The sequence below is a fragment of the Histoplasma capsulatum genome, genomic scaffold, assembly GCF_000149585.1.
Source record: "Histoplasma capsulatum NAm1 scaffold_6 genomic scaffold, whole genome shotgun sequence".
In the NCBI taxonomy this organism is placed as follows: domain Eukaryota; kingdom Fungi; phylum Ascomycota; class Eurotiomycetes; order Onygenales; family Ajellomycetaceae; genus Histoplasma; species Histoplasma mississippiense.
In genome coordinates, this window is record NW_001813977.1 from 1,758,374 (window position 1) to 1,776,395 (window position 18,022).

An 18,022-nucleotide genomic window follows, 5' to 3' on the forward strand; every position below is an offset into this window, starting at 1 on the left:
TGCCTCTGAAATATAGAGAGAGAATAGAGCATATGAGCTCTGTGAATCAATATTATTGAGCAGATTGGCAGCTGGCAGATGATAAAGAGCTTTCATAGAATTGAATTTGACATCTTTCAGAGATAGAATATCTGCTATAATTTCACTCAGAGATTGTTTTCATTTCTCACTCTTTTTTGTACTGTCTAAGAAATAATCAGCAGATATTATTTGAAGAAGTATTAGAGAATTGAAAATACCTTTGAATGCCATGATTTCTGCAGAGTGTGGGTGGGTAGAAAGGTGAATTCTCACAGCTGGAAGGTTGGAAGATGAAGTGCAGCAACGCGTTGAGAGAAAACCTGAGATAGTGGATCTGTACCAGCAAATAGAATTGCATATATTTTAGTATGAGAAATTATTGGTTTGTACTTCTGAACTAACAGCTTAGTTATTACACTAATGGTATTGCGCTAATTGTGCCTCGCCCCCAGACGAGGAGATAGGCTGCCGTAGTTTAAAAGAAAGAAGGAGAGGGGGCCCAGACAGCATCACCCTCAACATCTGGCCCCTGTGTAAAGCCCCTTAAAAATAAAGCCCTAACATAAAATACCCCTACTTCCTCTGCCCATAAGACTTCGTGGCATAATCGCCCGCATGCACAATCAAATCCTCCGGCCTATAATCATACTTTCCGGAGAAGTACGACTCGAGAATCGCCTTCGTGCCCGCCGCATAGCGCACCTGCGCATCGATGGAGCTGCCGGACATGTGCGGGACCATGGCGTTCCCGCCGCCCCAGGGCCCCTGCGTATAGCGCAGTGGATGGTCCTTGGGCGCGGGCTGCGGGAACCACACATCGCCACCGTAGCCGCGCAGGTGACCTGATTTGATGGCATCGGCGACGTCTTCTTTCACGACTATGGCGCCGCGGGCGGTGTTGACGAGCCAGGAGCCTGGTGGGGTGGGGTGGGGTGAGGGCTGTTAGTTGCTGGAAGTTATGCATGTAGTTTTGGGGGATTGGGCATACCCTTCTTCATCTTGGCGATGAGATCCTTGTTAAACAAACCGCGGGTCTTTTCGTGAAGTGGACAGTTGATCGTAACAACATCGCACTGGGCGAGCATTTCCTCAAGAGTGTCTACACGGCGGCATCCGATCTCCTGCTCCACAGCCGGAGGCAGTGGTTGGTAGTCATAATACAACAGCTCCTTGCAGTCAAACGGCTTCAGTCTTCGCAGAACGCGCTCGCCAATCCGGCCCACGCCAACGGTGCCAACGACTTTATGCTCAATGTCGTACTCGTTCTTCGCCACAGCAGCTACGTCCCAGTCTCCACCCGCAACTTGCTCGTGTGCGGGCACAAAGTTGCGGACGAGGACAAGGATAGTCATGAGGACATGCTCGGCGACGGAAACGACATTGCATCCCGTCACTTCGGCAACGGTGATGCCGCCGTTTGTCTTGTTGGCCGCGTCCAGGTCGACGTGGTCAGACCCAACACCGGCCGTGACGGCAAGTTTTAGGTGCTTAGCTTTAGCCAGGCGCTCTGCAGTCAGATATCCTGGGTGGAATCTAGAGTATGGTCTCTGGTTAGACAAATATGGACATAGAACAAGGTGGGCTAGACAGCCCATATTTGCTTGAAATTTAGAACTCGATGCTGGCTGGTGTTTGCATTTGCAACATACGGAGTAGTGATGATAACCTCAGCATCGACGAGCTCCTGGTCGAATTTGGAGTTGGCACCATCTTTGTCCGAGGTGGTTACTAGGGTATGGCCCTTCTCCTCCAGCCACTTCCTCAATCCCAACTCATTCTCGCTGGCTCCGAGCAAGGCAGGCTGGTCCTTCGCATGTTGTCCTCCCTTGAATTCATCATATTAGAAATGAGCAGTTTACATATTCCAGGTACAATGATGTGGGCCAAGACTGCAAGCGTAACGGGGGAACTCAGCTTACATCGTACAAAACTAACAACACTTTGCCCTGAAGTTTAGGACTCGCAGTTAGTGTTCTCACTCCAGTCAATGATAGTAAACGGGACAATGGCCCGTACGACTGCATATTGTAGCCAGGGAAAGTAGCGGAAGAGCTACGGGGAAGCCCGCGACCCATAAACAAGGGGGACGCAGTGCGGGAGAGATGGCGAGGCAAAAAGCGAGAAAATACCATTGTGGCTGCTACAGGGCAGATTTGAAAAACAAGGTGATCCTTTTTGTTCACTTTAAACCACCAACCAGCTTCGATGGAGAAAGATGAGGTGCCGTGCTGTTAGGGAGTGTTGGTGAGCCGACGTGTATAGAGGACACAACTGTGCTTAGTCAGGGCAACCCATACCTTGGGAGTGTTTCGAAGTTCAAGTTGCAGGTTCTATCCGTGACAAGACATCGACAGGGCAGGGAGTATCAGAAAGATCTAGCGCAAAGACACCTGAAGCCTACTAATTTCCTGTATACCTGTATGCTGTATGCAGGAGCGACGAGAGAGACAAAAAGCAAAGAAAACGAAGCCATCTGGGAGAATGGCCTAGTTTATATAGTCTGCAGCATCCAATTCTTATTAGTTCCCCCGCATATAGCAACGATGCTTCAGGAAATGCAATCAGGCGCACTGCACTTTATTTCGTCCCTGCCGGGTGCATTTGCAGAGAAACCCTCGCTATCCACGTCAGACATTCAACTATCTCCCCACAGGCATTCAATAAACTATAGCTCAGCGGCGATTCCCGTCCCTGTAACACTCTCGCACCCTCCAAAACGTCTGAGAAGAATTCAGCGAGGGGCCCGTGAGGCCTGGGCCGGTACCAGGGATCGATAGGCTCTACTCCAGTACTTAGGTGGGCTTTGATCGTCCGACCCATTGCTCTGAAACAGGGTGATCCATCCATCGAGCCTAGATGAGGATTGGATATGGACACTGTCTGCTCCCGGTGGAAAAGGACGGACATACTATCAAAAGAGGGGAAGCATGAATTGTGAACCCAGCCTGTTCTTGGAACGTGCCGACCAGCCAACCAATCGATCTCTCAATCAGCTTAGCAAACAACCCCAGCGGTTCACAGACGCCTTCGAGACAGGATAATATCCCCCGTCCGATGCAATGCATGGATCCTGTGCCAACAATCGTGTTAGCTCCCCATGATGCTGATTCGCCCCTCCCCCGCTTTCCTCTCAACGGGCAGCCTGCACCTCTGCTGGGATGTATCAGGTTTTCCGTGGTCGGCAAAACTATGTTCGACTGTGGAGAGTGGAGAGCCTGCGGTTGATACCCTGTGAGGGGAACCGATTATATAATGCGGGGTGTGTGCGGGGAAACTTTCCAGACTTCCAGACCCGCGCGACCTTTCCTTTTCAGGTAAAGTCACTCGAATTCGCCCGCACCTCGTTGACATCAACAAAGCCAAACATGCGCCTCCTCTCCCACGCCAACTTTTATTTGGTGCACAGATGAATATGCCGGTATCCACATACAAGCTGCTGGTAAATACATATAAGATTCCTCTGTCTATCTCGTCGTCTCGACCATGGCGGCAAGCTGCACCCGTATCAACTGGCTTCGCCCATCAGGTCAAGAGCTTCTGATACAGCTGAGATAGCATAATAGGATCCACAAAGGTTCCTCGATTGCCAATTGAAGCTCTCCTCGATGTAGCTTGCAAAGAACGGAGCCTTGTGATCCTTCCATTTCTCGATCGGGGTGTGCCTGAGGCGGGAACGAATACATACTCGGTAATACGCGAATGGATCGGAACCTGGGAGAGAGAACATCATTGCGAATCAGAAGTCCTGACGGCTAACTAGGACTACAGGGGTTGTTTTGCTTTTATTTATTTATTTTTTTTTTCGGCAGTTCAGAGTTCAGATCGTCGTGGTGGTGGGGTGATCAGCAGCCCGACATGGCCTTGTTGGATATGCTCGAAGCGATGGCAAGCTTTTTTGAATTTGATATAATTGGGGCCTGTTCGGTGTGGCCGTGTGTACTCATTCTTTTTGTATGGATCTCCACTTTTTTTAAAAAGTACAGCTCAATATGACAATCATTCAGTGGACAGAACAGCTGTACTAATATTACAACTTCTTTATACAAAGTACAGATGAAAAAGATTAGATGTTTGATGAATTGAATGACTGTACTCATATATTTCATCAAGATCATATAAATAAGCATTATTTAACTTCAACAGTGTGTAACACATCCTTACAACTACCCATGAACGTAGGGGTACATTTGAATTTTCCACTTTTCCAACTGGTTTTCGTATAATTTTAACCCTCCAACCCATTCAATATCATCACACGCCCTTTGTGATTTCTTCACGTGTGTGTACTGCACAGATTGAGTGGTTATGGAGCCCTCAACACCCTCCCATCCACCCAAGGACATCAATACAGCCTACACCAGGTCATTGAAGCTGGAGTCATCAGTCAATTTTGTCACTGAAAAGACTGGCAAGAGGCAGAGGAAGACTGTCACAATGTCTTCTTCAGTTCTTAAAAAAGTCAGTGACAGCATCCTCACAGCCATCTCTCAGCTTCAGAAGTAGTTTGAGAAGATTTAACAACAACAAAATTTGCAATAAAAAATTCTCATCAAATTGATAAAAACTCTGAACAGCTGAGTTGAAAAGAAGAAGCAATCAATCAATCAGAATTTTACTCAAATTTTTTATGAAAAATTTATCAAATATATGATAGCAGATTTGAATGCAGCATTAATTCTGAGAAAAAATGCTGCTCTGAATATTCATTCACAATCAAATGCAATAAAAACAGCTGTGAGAGAGCTGATTATTTGAGTAGATGTTGTAAGGCGAAGCCGTACGAAGAAGCTCTTGGGCATGCTATTCTTATTCTTTATCATCGTAACTCTAAGATATGCTGTGCAAGCGGAAACAAGCAGGAGGTGAAGCCCTGTGCGTAGTCATGTGACTACGCGTATGATGGAGCGAAGGCGTGGCACTGCGTGTGGCAGGGCGTAGCAAACCCTGCCCACCCAAGGACCTCTACAACCATCATAAGAGACAACATCTCCCACCTCTAATCAACACACCCGCGGACAACCCCCTCTATGAAGTTGATACAATCATCGACCACCGAATAGTAAAATGCAGAGGAAAGGCAATTATTGAATACCTCATTCACTGATGAGAATATAGGCCAGAATATGATATTTGGATTAAGTAAAATGACATGAATTGCAATGAACTCATATAGAAATATGAAGCCAACCACTTTTGACCTACAGAAGCTGTATCAACAAAGGATATCAACAATACAAATCAGTATAAAACCACTGTCAGATCAAAGCATAAGAAAATCATCAGAATCATAAAGAACTTACTGTTTACATTCATTCCCTTTCTTTAAACTCTAGACAACTGTCACATCAGTTGCCCTCGGCTCCTCTACACACCCATTCACTTCCTCTCAACAACATAACTCTAACCTCACTACTCACAACACCTTTCACATCTCAACCCCAGTTCCCTCCTTTTTTCCTCATCACATTCAGCATTTTTCACCTTTTACAACAACTCACAACCTTCTTCAACAACCCTTATTTCACCTCCTCATTATGTCAAACTCCTTTAAGGACTTCATTGAGAGGCTCCAAGCTCATTATGGCTTGCCCTCAGACCATGAAACAGACACATCAGTAAAGAGCTTGAGCGTCTTCTGACTGACTGATTTTGACACTGATGGCAAGCTGCGTAAAGACAGAACCAGCTGGAGTATTAGAGATGATGCCTATCACAAAACAGTGTATGAATTCCTATCCTGCAGCAGTGGAGAACGACCTATGCCATGCTGCCTACACACTTTAACCATCATAAAAGCATCAGTCAGAAATGCCAAAAGAGCACCACATACATCTACATCAATCGCCATGCTCATACCGACGACTATGAAGGCACGCGAACCGACAGCCACAGAAACCCTTGTCAAACCAACCATCTGCAAAGACAAACAGCAAAAACGCCTTTTTGTAGACTCAGACAATGAACAGTCAGATGCAGACAACCTGCTTACAGAACTGAACCAAGCCAAGCTCAAACTCCAAGGCTTTAAAGCTGATCAAGACACAAAAGTACAATGCCTTGCAGCTGATGCGGAGTACCACTGCGCTATGATGCAGAAGTACAAACTGAAATATGAGTAGAAATTTCAAGAAAGGAAAAGTCAACAGAATAAAAATCTTGTCAGATATATGAAGAAAACCATTCTCACTGATTATACTGCTAGCCTAGCTATATTTGAGTGCTACAGCAAAGCCGCGCACATACTGACAGATGAGAAACACATTAACCTATCAGACATTAAGGCAGAGCTGAAATAATAGAAATATGATGACTTCAGATCACACTCACTCATCTCTGTCATCACAACTCTCAATTATAATGATATTGCAGTAGGTGTCATAACCAGGTCTACAGCGTAAATTAAAGTGAATCCATCAGAAAACTACAGTATTGACACTGACATATTCAACAGTTAAGACACCGCCTACACCGCTCTCGCAATGATACAAGGACATGAAGATCAAACAATGACCATCTCAGTATTAGTTGACATATCTACCACATCCATCTTCACCTCCATAAACACCCCCATGAACTCAGATGATTCTGCAAATTAATCTCTATCATTTCCTTGCTGAGCTGCTCTTACCCCGTTCCTGTTATCTCACTATGTGGTCCCCGACCGGTGTCCACCAAAACCTGACACCTGTAATCGGCTAGCTCAAGATAAAATTGCTTATGCCACTTTACCTTTCTATATTAAGCCTACGAGGGCGTAGACCTTTTCAGACTGGGAAATTGCTACATCTTGCTATGCTCCATGCCCACTTGCCTTACATTACATCATATCATATCAATACTTGTCTATTAAAGCAATAGCTAAACATCATCTATGAGTATAAATAGCTCATGTCATGATATAGATAGAGAAGGAAGCTCATTACATCTTACAGAGTGCATCAGATGATTCATTTCACAAAAAAAATGACACAATGAAGTATCAGTAGTAATTGTGTCTGAGAATCTCACAGTTCACTCTGTTACTACCTCAGCTGAACAGAAGTTAATATTTCATTAACTGAGTGTACACTTTGACACAAGATTCATCTGAAGATCATATATCTTCACTCAAATAAAGAAAGCAAGAGCTGTGGCTCAGCATATTCAGAATCTGAAAAAGATTAAAAATAAATCTTCAGCAGACACTCTGCAGAAGATGATCATCATTTATATGATGCCCTCATTGCTTTATAATACAGAGGTCTGATACAGCAGCTGCACATAGTAAGTAAAACACATGAGCAGAAGTGGGGAGATTGACTCTCATCTGAAATGACATGTGGAGACAGTTGAGAAGATGCTTATTATAACAGTCAGAGAGATCCTCTCAATTTTCCATACAACATTCATCACAACTTTATACTGAGATACTGGACTCCCATCAGCAATGATAGCTCTGAAGGAGGTCAAAATGCGATTTGCAACAAGGCTTCAGATGATGAATGAGAAGCATTCACTGAATTCACAGATAACATCTTCAATGATCACATAAAAAAGAGAGATTGAAATCTGACAGTATTCAAAGATCAAAATCCAACAGTTGAAGACACTGCTATCTGCAATCAATAAACTCACACTTACTATCCTACACTACTCAGAGGGATGCGGGACAGACTTCACAGAGAATGTAGATAAAAAAAATGCTGTTTAAACATTTAAAAAATGATGAAGAAAACAATCTTTAACAGATCTATATGTTTTTTCAGATAAATCAAAATAAAACCTTGACAACAGCAAATAAATAAGTTATGATTTTATAATTTATTAAAAACAAACAATTGACCAGCTTCTCAGCTGCACTGAGCTCTATATTACATGTTTTCAATGCTGAAGCAGTTGATGCTTACTGAGCATTAGAATATGTTGTGAAGCTTTTACCTTGTGTCACAGATGACAGCATCAACTCTTAAATCTGACTCTATTTCAACAATATCTCAATTATTTGAAGCATACAAAGCAATGCAGCAGCCTCTTTAAACTGAGTCTACAATCACTGTTATGAGCTTTTCAGACAGCATAATATCGGTCTGAAATAAGTTTCTGAGTATATAAAGATAGCTTATTATTATTATTATTATTATTATTATTATTCTATTATACTCGTATGCAAGCAGTGCTTATGACGAGTCCTTGTGTAATGTTAAATACAGACAAGAGTTGGTTGGTTATACAGAAGGAATGCTTAGTGTTGAATGATGTCAAGAATATAACAGACACATAGGAAAATTAATGAAAGTCAGGATTTGATACTTGCGATACAGGTTTCCAGCCTAGAAACAATAAGCTAAATCAGGTAGTAGGTCCGCCTGAAGGTACCTACTTGGCAGGTTCACATCCTTTTATTTTATGAGCTGAGAAGTTGGCTCCGGATGCAATGTATATGAAGATAGAAAGCAATGAGGAAGCAAACTGTCTGACTAAGTGAGCAGTCTCATCTACTGCAGTTTCAGTTTATGAATTCAAAATCACACCCACAATCAGTGGGATCTGCACAGTGGCCAAGCAGCGCAGTCAAAAAACAAAGTGAAAGTGATGAAATGAAACCTGTGGCAAGCTCTCTTACTGGTACTGAGGCTGGAGTTTCAGCAGACTGACTGTGAAATATCAAATGAAAGCCTCTTCAGAGCTCACTATGCCACAGCATGCTTTTCACTGCTGATTCACACTTCACTTTTCTCATGAAAACTTCTTCTAATATCATAGATGTTTCAGCATGCAGATGTGAGACTCATCTGTGTTTATAAACATAATAAAAACTTAAAGCATTTGATGCTTTATCAACATTTATAAAAACATCTTCTTCACTAATCTAAAAAATCAGCAGCACAGCCACACAATCAAACAACAGCTGTTATCTATCTAGAGTTTCTGATCTCTACAGACTTTATAGAATTGCTGAACCACACGCAGTTCTACATACAATACTGTATAAGATAACACAACTGGTTGATTACACATCATCTGACAACCCCCACAGCAGTTCTATGAGGCTGGCCTGCTGAGTACACTCACAGTAATTAATGCAACTGTCAGGGACAACACAGTTTATACAGACAATATAGATAACACAACTAGACTCATTTGTTTTAATTAATTATGATGTAATCAATACAGTCTGCATGTCTTATATTCTTGACTGCTGACATTGTATCTACACATACTCTGCTTTGTTTTCCTTTCATTTACTTTTATCTCTATCAATTTAAACATTTCTTCTTTCTTCTTTTCTATACTTTCTCTGTCATTCTCTGCTCTTTTCCTTTCACAATCTTCTTCAGTACTCTCTCCTCTCTTTCTCTGAATCTGTATTAGATTATATAATTGTAAAATGTTATAGATGACACAGTCTCTTTTTTATCTTTCTCTTTTATTCTTTTCATTTCAGAACACACACTTTTCCTCTCTTTCTTTTATTTATCTTATCTATCTTTCTTCTGATATTAGAAGCATAGACAGCTTTCTGATCAACTGAGAAAAATATCTCTCTTTACTCATTATAAAGCCTTTTAGATATGGCAGCAGCAGTCCTCTCAGAGAACCACATTATAGCTTCATCATGAATGGCTATACATTGAATCAGAAATAAATGCACAGCTCAGAAAAATTCTTTTCAATGAGCTGAGTCTTTTCAAAAATTGTTATTTGAATTCTGTTTTCTTTCTTTTTGTGTACATAGAAATCTGTTCAGTGTAGCACATCTCCATACTCTTTAGAAGGCTTCTGAAACACAGATGCTACTTGTGTTTTCTGTAGAACATTAAATCTATACATACATACATACATAAACAGTGTGTAACAATGTAAAATAATATAAAATAGCATTCATAATGAAGATAATTAATTAATATTAATTAAAAAAAAAGCTTGTAAAAATATATTTTTTTTTAAATAAAGTTCAGAATCAATTCAAAAAAATGTGTTTTTACAAACTTCTTTCTTCATCATATAAAAGATTGATCAATGAAAATCAGTATGAAAAAATAATCAACAATAGAATGATAAAATAAATAATTAAATTTTATAAATTGCAATTCAATAATATATCAATTCTCATCAACAATTGTTTATCAAAATAGTCATGAATCTGATAATGAGAATCTTTTTGATGTTATAAAAAAAATATTATATAAAAAATCTTTCATCAATACTCTATATACTGCTCAGTTGCTGAATTCAAATACCCACTCTAATTGTATTAAAAATATCACACATTTTTATTGAGAAACATTCATGCAATTCATTATCTTTCTTAAAAAATATACAACTATATTTGAATTCAGTGTTACAGATGTGATAAAGATGAAAGAGAAAGTAATCATATTTCTCTATATTATTACACAAAAATCTTCATATTGAAATACTGTGAAAAGATTTGAACATTCATTTAATACAATTTCAAAGTAAGAATTAGCTTCTCATATAATCATCATATGATTTTTATTGTTTTGAAAATAATCATTTATTTTATATAAAATATTTCATAAGATGTTGCAAGCATTCTATATACTTTACGGCCAGTTTGTACAAATATTAAAATCTTTCATGAAATATAATAAAGACTTGCTCAATAACAATTTTAAACAACGACCATTCTTTAAAAATTATATTGAAGTTTTAGATAATATTTATTTTTCAATATTTATTTTTTTTAATCAATAATTTAATTGATAAAATTGAAAAAAATTAATCTCACAGAATGTTCTGATAATATGTGATTTTGAAATGAATTTTATATATATATATTCTGAAATTAAAGATTCTACTTATGATATATATGTTTTTAACTTGATTCAAGAGTATGATAACATTTCAGTGAAGAAACCCTGTTATTTTCTTGCAGATGTTGATTATTTCAAAAGAGTTTTCATAATATTGATTTTTTATTTTGATATGTGATATCATTTCAAAAAATTTGAAAAAACAGATAAATAATTTATTAATAAAAAGAAATTATTCAATTTTTAGCATGTCAATTTACAAAGTGTAATTGAATAAGTTTTCAGAATATTTAAATGATGATTTCAAATATATAATTGAGAAAGAGATGAAGTTTTCATTATCATTCAAATCGATTTTATTTTCATATTGACAGCACTTTATAACTTGATAAATAAATATGAAAATCTAAATGATATTAATTTAAAAGATTTGAATAGTAAAATGAAATTAAAATAGTTGAATATAATAAATGAAAAAAAAATGATGATGAGATGATTAGAAGAAGAAATCAGATTATAGAGAAAATATAAAAGTTTTATAAAAGATATATTGAATATATGAAAAATTAATCAGCAAATTGCATGCAATTGATGTGTGAATCAAAATTGCTTACATGTATCTTAATAAAAATAATTGAATTCTAAATATAATTTCACTTTTAAAAATATGAAATGGTAATATATTAATGTATTCATTGTATATTATATCACATTGTAATTTATAAATCAATAAAAAATGTTTTAAATTATCTAATCATCTCGTATAAAAAATTGTGATGTTTTAAAATAAGTATTTGTAAATGTAATTCATTATTATTTATAATATTGAGTGAAATTCAGCGGTGCTCTTGATTATTTTGAAGGAAATAAAATATAAAAAATGATTTAAAAATGTTATTATTATTATTATTTTTATCACTATTTCTGTCATTATTTCTGTCATTATTTTTTTTTATTATTTCTTCTATTAACCTCACTGCAGCATCTGCAGCATTTGTTGTATTGATAATATTTCATTTAACATCTGTATAATATGATTTCATTGAACATTAATTAAGTTATATTTCAAATCCAAATATAGCTGAGCTTTTTGAATGTTGAAAAAACAGCATGAAATTATAATATATTATTAATAAGAAATCTTACTGTCAATTTTTCAATCTTCTGATAATAGATTCTGCATTTTATTTAAGAATAATTTAATGATTCATTTAGTTTCTCTTTTAATTCCAATCTGCATATTAATCTGACTGAGACTGTTTACAACTGCAGTCAGATTTTGAATATTTTCATCAACATTTTCTGATTTTGAACATTTTTTTATGTGATTAATATTTCTGAATATTGATAAATTTTTTATAGAAAATAATGAGTTATCTTCAATTTCTAAATTCACTATAAAAGATTCTCTCATTTCAAATATCATTGCATGATATTTAATCATAAATCAATCAATGATAAATCTGTCATCAAATAATTCATTAATAAATTCTTAAAATTCAGAGTTATATTTTTGAAAGATTTCAAAATCAGAATGTTTGAAGAAATATTTATTTATAATTTCTTTATCATTAATATAAATTTCACATCTGTGATTGTATATTCAGTCAAATATCTAATTTTTATATCTTATTCAAACCATTCAAATACATTTAATTTTTTTTCATTAATTATTATATATATTTTTAATTATTGTCTGATCTGTTGACTGCTTGACAGTTTGTGTGACAAGATTTCAATTCACAGATTTGAAATTGTCATTGTCTGTATTCAACTCTTTTTTTTTTCATCTTCAAAAATTCAATAAGCAAAGCCTTTTTCATTATGAAATTTCATAATATTTTAAATTATTTGATTTGAAAAGCAGATATTCACTTTCAAGAGATAATAAATGTTTGATAAAATGATGTTTCAAAGCACATTTGAGAGAGTGTTTGAAAGAATAATAATTGAGAGGTTCAATCATTGATTTGATAAGGTTGAAATTGTAGAGATTTGAATATTGCCATTTTCTATATTTAAATATTGCATTAAAGTATCATACTGCAATATTCTTGTTCACTGCTTTCATAAATTCTAATCAATAATGAGAGTTAAAATATAGACAAATCAATCATAAATTTGAGAAAATATGATCTTAATACATCTGCATTGAATGTGAAATTAAAAAGCAAGCATGAAGTGATTTCAATTATGAAATAGTGTGGTGACACAACACTGGCTTGCTACTAATTAAGTGGTAAATACACTATTTTTAATGAGGTCCCCCTTGGAGTTTTGCTTTGTCGTCTTTTTTTTTTTTTTTTTTTTTTTTTTGTTGGTGTTGTTTTAAAAAGAATGCAATGTATTTGGATTCGCTCAGCGAGACTTGGAAGATATGTTGATCTTTGGCCCTCTAATAATGCACCTGGTCTCATGAAAAAGAAGAAGAATGCTGCCGGCTAGAAGCGAAGTATACCAAAAAATAAAAAAATAGAAAAAAAATCTACACCGTTCGAACAGGTCAATCAAAGCATTTACAAGTAGGCGAGATGGGTATCGCGAAAATGCGGATATTATTCCCACCCTGAAGCAGGCGCCAGAAGGAGTGCCAACAGAAATGAATATGAAAATAAAACATATATAAATTAAAACAAAATAACATTGGCATCAACTACCACCACCACCACCACCAACTCGAGCCCGCATATCATCCCCATCCTCATCATCACTATCATCCATAAACCCTTCCTCAAGATCCCGACTCAGTCGCCGCTCCGTATCTATGCTGCTGTGGTCGTTATGGTTGTTGTCACCACCACTTCTCCGCCCGTGTTCCAGCGCCTCCCGTCTCGAGGAATCTATCTCGAACCCAACCATATCCTCCCCCTCCTCGTCATCAAAGACGCTGCCCCCGTCGTTATGTGCGCCGAATATTTGTCGCTGTCGCCACGAAGAAGGGAGGAGGAAGTGCATCAGTGCATCGGAGGCCCGTTCGCGGAGGCTGGATGCGTGAGCGGAGACGGTGTGGAGGGGGAGGTATTGGGCGTATCGTTGTCGGTAGCGTCGGATGAAGGGGATTAATAGAAAAAAGAGGAGGAAGTAGGCGGCGAGGGAGATTAGGGCGGGGACTAGGAGAGTCTATGGATATGGGGTTATTGTCTGGATGGTTTTTTTTTTTTTTTTTTTTTTTTCTTCTTGTATCTCTCTTTTCTTCTCTCTCTCTCGCTCTCTTTTTCTTGTCGAGAATTAGTATGTAACGAACCTTCGCCATTTCCAGCGAACCCGCCATTATTGCGAAATCATGTGTTTACTTGAGATAGATAGCTAGATAACTACTATACCGCAGAGGGCGTAGTAGTAGCCAACAGAGCGAGCACAAACAGAGAGCGTCAATGCGGAAGGTTTCCCGGACGGGATTTTGGCAGCGGTTTGGGATACGTTTCAACAGCGCATTCCCAAGGGCAGAAGCAACAAAGAAAACCAACAATTCTATGCAACAGATAATGAGCACATGCCTCAGGGTCCTTCTGGGGTCCCGTTGACTTCTGTTCGTTGATGCCGAATTGGATACGACGGAGGTTATTATGCGTTGCGTCTATGCTTAGTTGAGGCTCCACAGCCAACAGGGCCGGATTATCTCGCTGGCCGACACGCCTATCACGTGCCTGGCCCTTTAACTGCATCTGGCCTGGACTGGGCGCGCCCAATCTTGGAACCCCCCCTGATAACCTAACCTGAGGATTGAACCTGTCTGTTCGTTCATGATCAAAGCGTTTTGGGCGGACAGGCAAGCCACCACCTGCGCAGTTTCTTGTTTTCTGCGTCCGACCCTGTTGGCGCCCTGGTTCTCCCTGTTTTAGGTTGGAGAATAAAGCTACCCAACCTGTTGTGATTTGGCGAACGCCCCAAACATACTAGTCTCTCGCGGGATTTTAATGACATCGACGTCGATACGAATGAAGATACTACTTCCATATCAGTACCTGCACTAGTGTCCCCGAAGCCATACTCCCATCCTTCATGACCCGTTGGCGTGACGATAATCTGTTGTCTGTGTTTCGATATTACGGAGGAAGAACAGGCAGAGTTCGAAAGGCTTCCAGGAAGCCGCGTTGCGGGAGGCTGATACATGACATTGCACCCCGACAAACACGACCCCACATATATACACACGCATGGACGTATAGGCATCGTCATCTTACTTGTTGAATCTGCAGAGGGGGCATACGCACTGGCTGGATTTTTATTCCCAGGTCCTGCTTTAATGTCGCAGCTTTCCTTTTGACCGCACCCTACAAGATCTGTCGAAATGCCTACTCCTTCTATTTCCTCAGATAAATCTCGACAGTCATCAGCGGGCAAGTCATTTTTCGGAAGAAAATTACATAAAGATCGTCCCCCGGATCCTCGGTTTGAAGGCAACGGCGGCCTGGAGGTATTTGGGGCCAGCGGCTCCGCTGCTGGATCACGCTCCTCGCGCCATTCCAAGCACGAATCCATACATTCGGTGGACATACCCTTTGACCACCCCGGTATGTCATCTGGCGTTATCACCGCTATCCCTTATGATAGCGTGGCAGCAGACCCCAAATCTCCTATCCCTGTTGACTATCTCCCTCAACAACGAAAAGAGCCTTCCCCTCATCACCTAAATAAACCGGGCTTTGACCCGCACCAATATCCATCGTGGAATGGCCAACAATCATCGAATGGATCGTCACATCCAAATGGCCCAAGACCCCCGCCTAGCTCCAATACAACTATGGCCGCAAGCCATACGGGGGATAAGGGAACGAAATACCAGCAATGGGGTGGCCCAGGCAACGGCTATCCTTCCTACTCAACTCCCGATTCGTCGACGAATTCCCGCACATCCCTAGATCAGAATAGCATTTACTCCTCCATCTCGTCCGCCCAAACCTCCTATGACCCATCCCTCCGTCCATACACCTCCCAGTCGAATGAACGATATCCACTATCTTCCGCACACTCAGCTTCCAGATACTCCTCCATATCCCAAACGCAATATTCGACTCCAGGTTCCGCATTTTCGTTGGCGATTGCTTCTGATGGAAACTTTAGCCAACCAAAGGATGATAGAATTGTTGACCAGATGTTCTACGAGTTAATGATCAAGAGAGGATGGCAGAACTTGCCAGAGCAAGCGAAGCGGCAGATGCTGGCATACCCGGCCTCAAAGAAGTGGACGCTGGTGCATCAAGACCATTTGACGCAGGCTCAGGGCGACAAGAAAAAGTCAAATTCCCGACTCACATATGGCTATCCTGATGGCCCCGCAGGTCTTCTCTCGAGAGCAGACGAAGATGGGAGCCCTGAATGGTATGTGAAGAAGGTCATGGATGACTCAATTAGCACGAAACAACTACAAAGTCTGAGTGTCAGTTTGCGGACGCAGCCAATAAGGTACTTGATAACCCTTTGCTTCCATTCATAGCTTTAATTTGCTGACGGTGATGTGATCCAGCTGGGTACAATCATTCGTGGAAGCCCAAGGCCCAGTTGCCCTGGCGAACGTTCTTAGCAAAATTAACCGACGAAAGGCCTCCGGACCAGCTCCAGCTACTCCGGCATCGGGCGACAGGGATCTCGATCGCGAATATGATATCGCGAAATGCTTCAAGGCATTAATGAATAATAAATATGGCGCTGACAATGCTCTGGAGTGTCAGCAAGTCATTATCGCACTCGCCAATTCGCTGACATCGCCACGTCTTAACACGCGCAAAATGGTCAGCGAAATCTTGACGTTTTTGTGTCATTGGGCCGAGGGTGAGGGCCATCAGAAGGTTCTCCAAGCGATGGACAGTGTTAAAAGCGCGAGAGGGGAGACCGGTCGTTTCGATGCTTGGATGCGCATTGTCGAGGTCACTATAGACGGACGAGGGAAAATGGGGAGCCTTGTCGGCGCCAGCGAGGAATTTCGAAGTGGGGGCATTGGCATGGAGAACTTGCTTATGGACTACGCTCTCAATACTCTTTTCTTAATCAATATGATCGTCGACGCGGCAGAGCGTGATCTCCAGCTCCGCTGCCATATCAGGGCGCAGTTCACCTCTTGCGGGATCAAGCGATTGCTGGTAAAAATGGAAGAATTCCAGTATGAGGCTATCGACAAACAGATTGAAAAATATAGGGAAAATGAAGCCATTGATTATGAAGATCTTCTCCAGCGGGAAAATAGCAGTATGAAGGACAGCATCGAGGGGGAGGTTACTGATATGAATGACCCGGTCCAGATTACGAATGCGATAGCATCTAAAATAAAAGATGGCCGTTCACAGGATTACTTCCTCTCTGCAATGCAACACTTGCTGCTAATCCGAGAGAACTCGGGGGAGGACGGCGTGAGGATGTTCCAGCTCGTGGACGCCATGCTCAGTTATGTGGCTATGGATCGTCGGCTGCCGGATTTGGATCTTAAGCAAAGTCTAAATTTTACAGTCCAGAGCTTGCTCGATAAGCTACATACGGACGCAGAGGCGAGGCGTGCATTCGATGAGTCTCTCGAAGCTCGACAGATCGCGGACGCCGCCATTGCTGAGAGAGACGAGGTGAAGGCGCAACTTGAGCTTGGTGCTGACGGGCTAGTCAAAAAGCTTCAGAAGCAGATTGAAGAACAAACCGATATCATTAATCTCCAGTCCCGGCAGAATGAGGCCTTGAAAGTGGAGCTAGCTGAAATCCAGCGGTTGCGGGGCCAGGAATTGCAGCGGAATGAGCTGGAGACTCGCGAATTGTATCTCATGCTGCGTGATGCACAGGAAGTTGCTGCCTCCAAAGCGCAGAAGGGGAATCTAGACAAACTTGGTAACACCGATCCGACTCAAATGAATGGCATTCTCGATCGCGAAAAGCTTATGAATCGGCTCGAGAAACAATTGGAGCGAACAAAGACGCAGTTCAAGCTTGAGGGTAGAGTTTGGCAAGAGGGTGGACCATCGGATAGGCTCCGTGAGTTGCGCGAGCAAATGGATGGCGATGTCGGATTTGGTGGTGGATTCGACGAAGAAACCAAACGCAGTTTCACCAATAGCACTTTTGGCGCCGTTTCCCGAAAACGAAGCCAGGGCGCTAATAAGAAGGACGTTGAAGATGAACAACTTTCTGACCTTGGCGAGGAGGATGGTGACGAGGGTGTTGTGGAACGGCCGCGATTAATTGAATTCAACCGGCCACGCATGAACCCTGAACAGGCACCCTTATTGTTATGAGAAATCGCGTCCAGAGTACAAAAGATGATG

The 18,022-nt window shown here is 40.5% G+C and overlaps 4 protein-coding genes across 4 annotated transcripts in view; 2 read left to right on the top strand and 2 right to left on the bottom strand.

The window, feature by feature from the left end:
• Nucleotides 1–594: 594 nt before the first annotated feature.
• On the bottom strand, nucleotides 595–2,841 carry HCAG_06845 (formate dehydrogenase; the record flags this gene model as incomplete). The annotated part of the gene is made up of 6 exons (XM_001539190.1): nucleotides 595–935; nucleotides 1,010–1,554; nucleotides 1,671–1,846; nucleotides 1,941–1,967; nucleotides 2,319–2,351; nucleotides 2,806–2,841. The coding sequence occupies 6 exons, from the start codon at nucleotides 2,839–2,841 to the stop codon at nucleotides 595–597; spliced, it is 1,158 nt and encodes a 385-aa protein (XP_001539240.1).
• Nucleotides 2,842–5,721: 2,880 nt separating this feature from the next.
• HCAG_06846 (predicted protein) lies at nucleotides 5,722–6,140 on the top strand (the record flags this gene model as incomplete). Its single annotated transcript, XM_001539191.1, has 2 exons — nucleotides 5,722–5,743; nucleotides 5,971–6,140. The coding sequence occupies 2 exons, from the start codon at nucleotides 5,722–5,724 to the stop codon at nucleotides 6,138–6,140; spliced, it is 192 nt and encodes a 63-aa protein (XP_001539241.1).
• A 7,287-nt stretch (nucleotides 6,141–13,427) lies between these two features.
• HCAG_06847 (conserved hypothetical protein) lies at nucleotides 13,428–14,049 on the bottom strand (the record flags this gene model as incomplete). Its single annotated transcript, XM_001539192.1, has 2 exons — nucleotides 13,428–13,898; nucleotides 14,023–14,049. The coding sequence occupies 2 exons, from the start codon at nucleotides 14,047–14,049 to the stop codon at nucleotides 13,428–13,430; spliced, it is 498 nt and encodes a 165-aa protein (XP_001539242.1).
• Nucleotides 14,050–15,069: 1,020 nt separating this feature from the next.
• HCAG_06848 (cytokinesis protein sepA) overlaps nucleotides 15,070–18,022 on the top strand; it is a gene marked incomplete at both ends in the record, with an annotated part of 5,497 nt that continues 2,544 nt past the window's right edge. Inside the window, 2 exons of the mRNA XM_001539193.1 lie at nucleotides 15,070–16,184; nucleotides 16,246–17,985. Of these exons, the coding sequence (XP_001539243.1) occupies nucleotides 15,070–16,184; nucleotides 16,246–17,985 (2,855 nt within the window). The remainder of the gene's footprint in view (nucleotides 16,185–16,245; nucleotides 17,986–18,022) is intronic.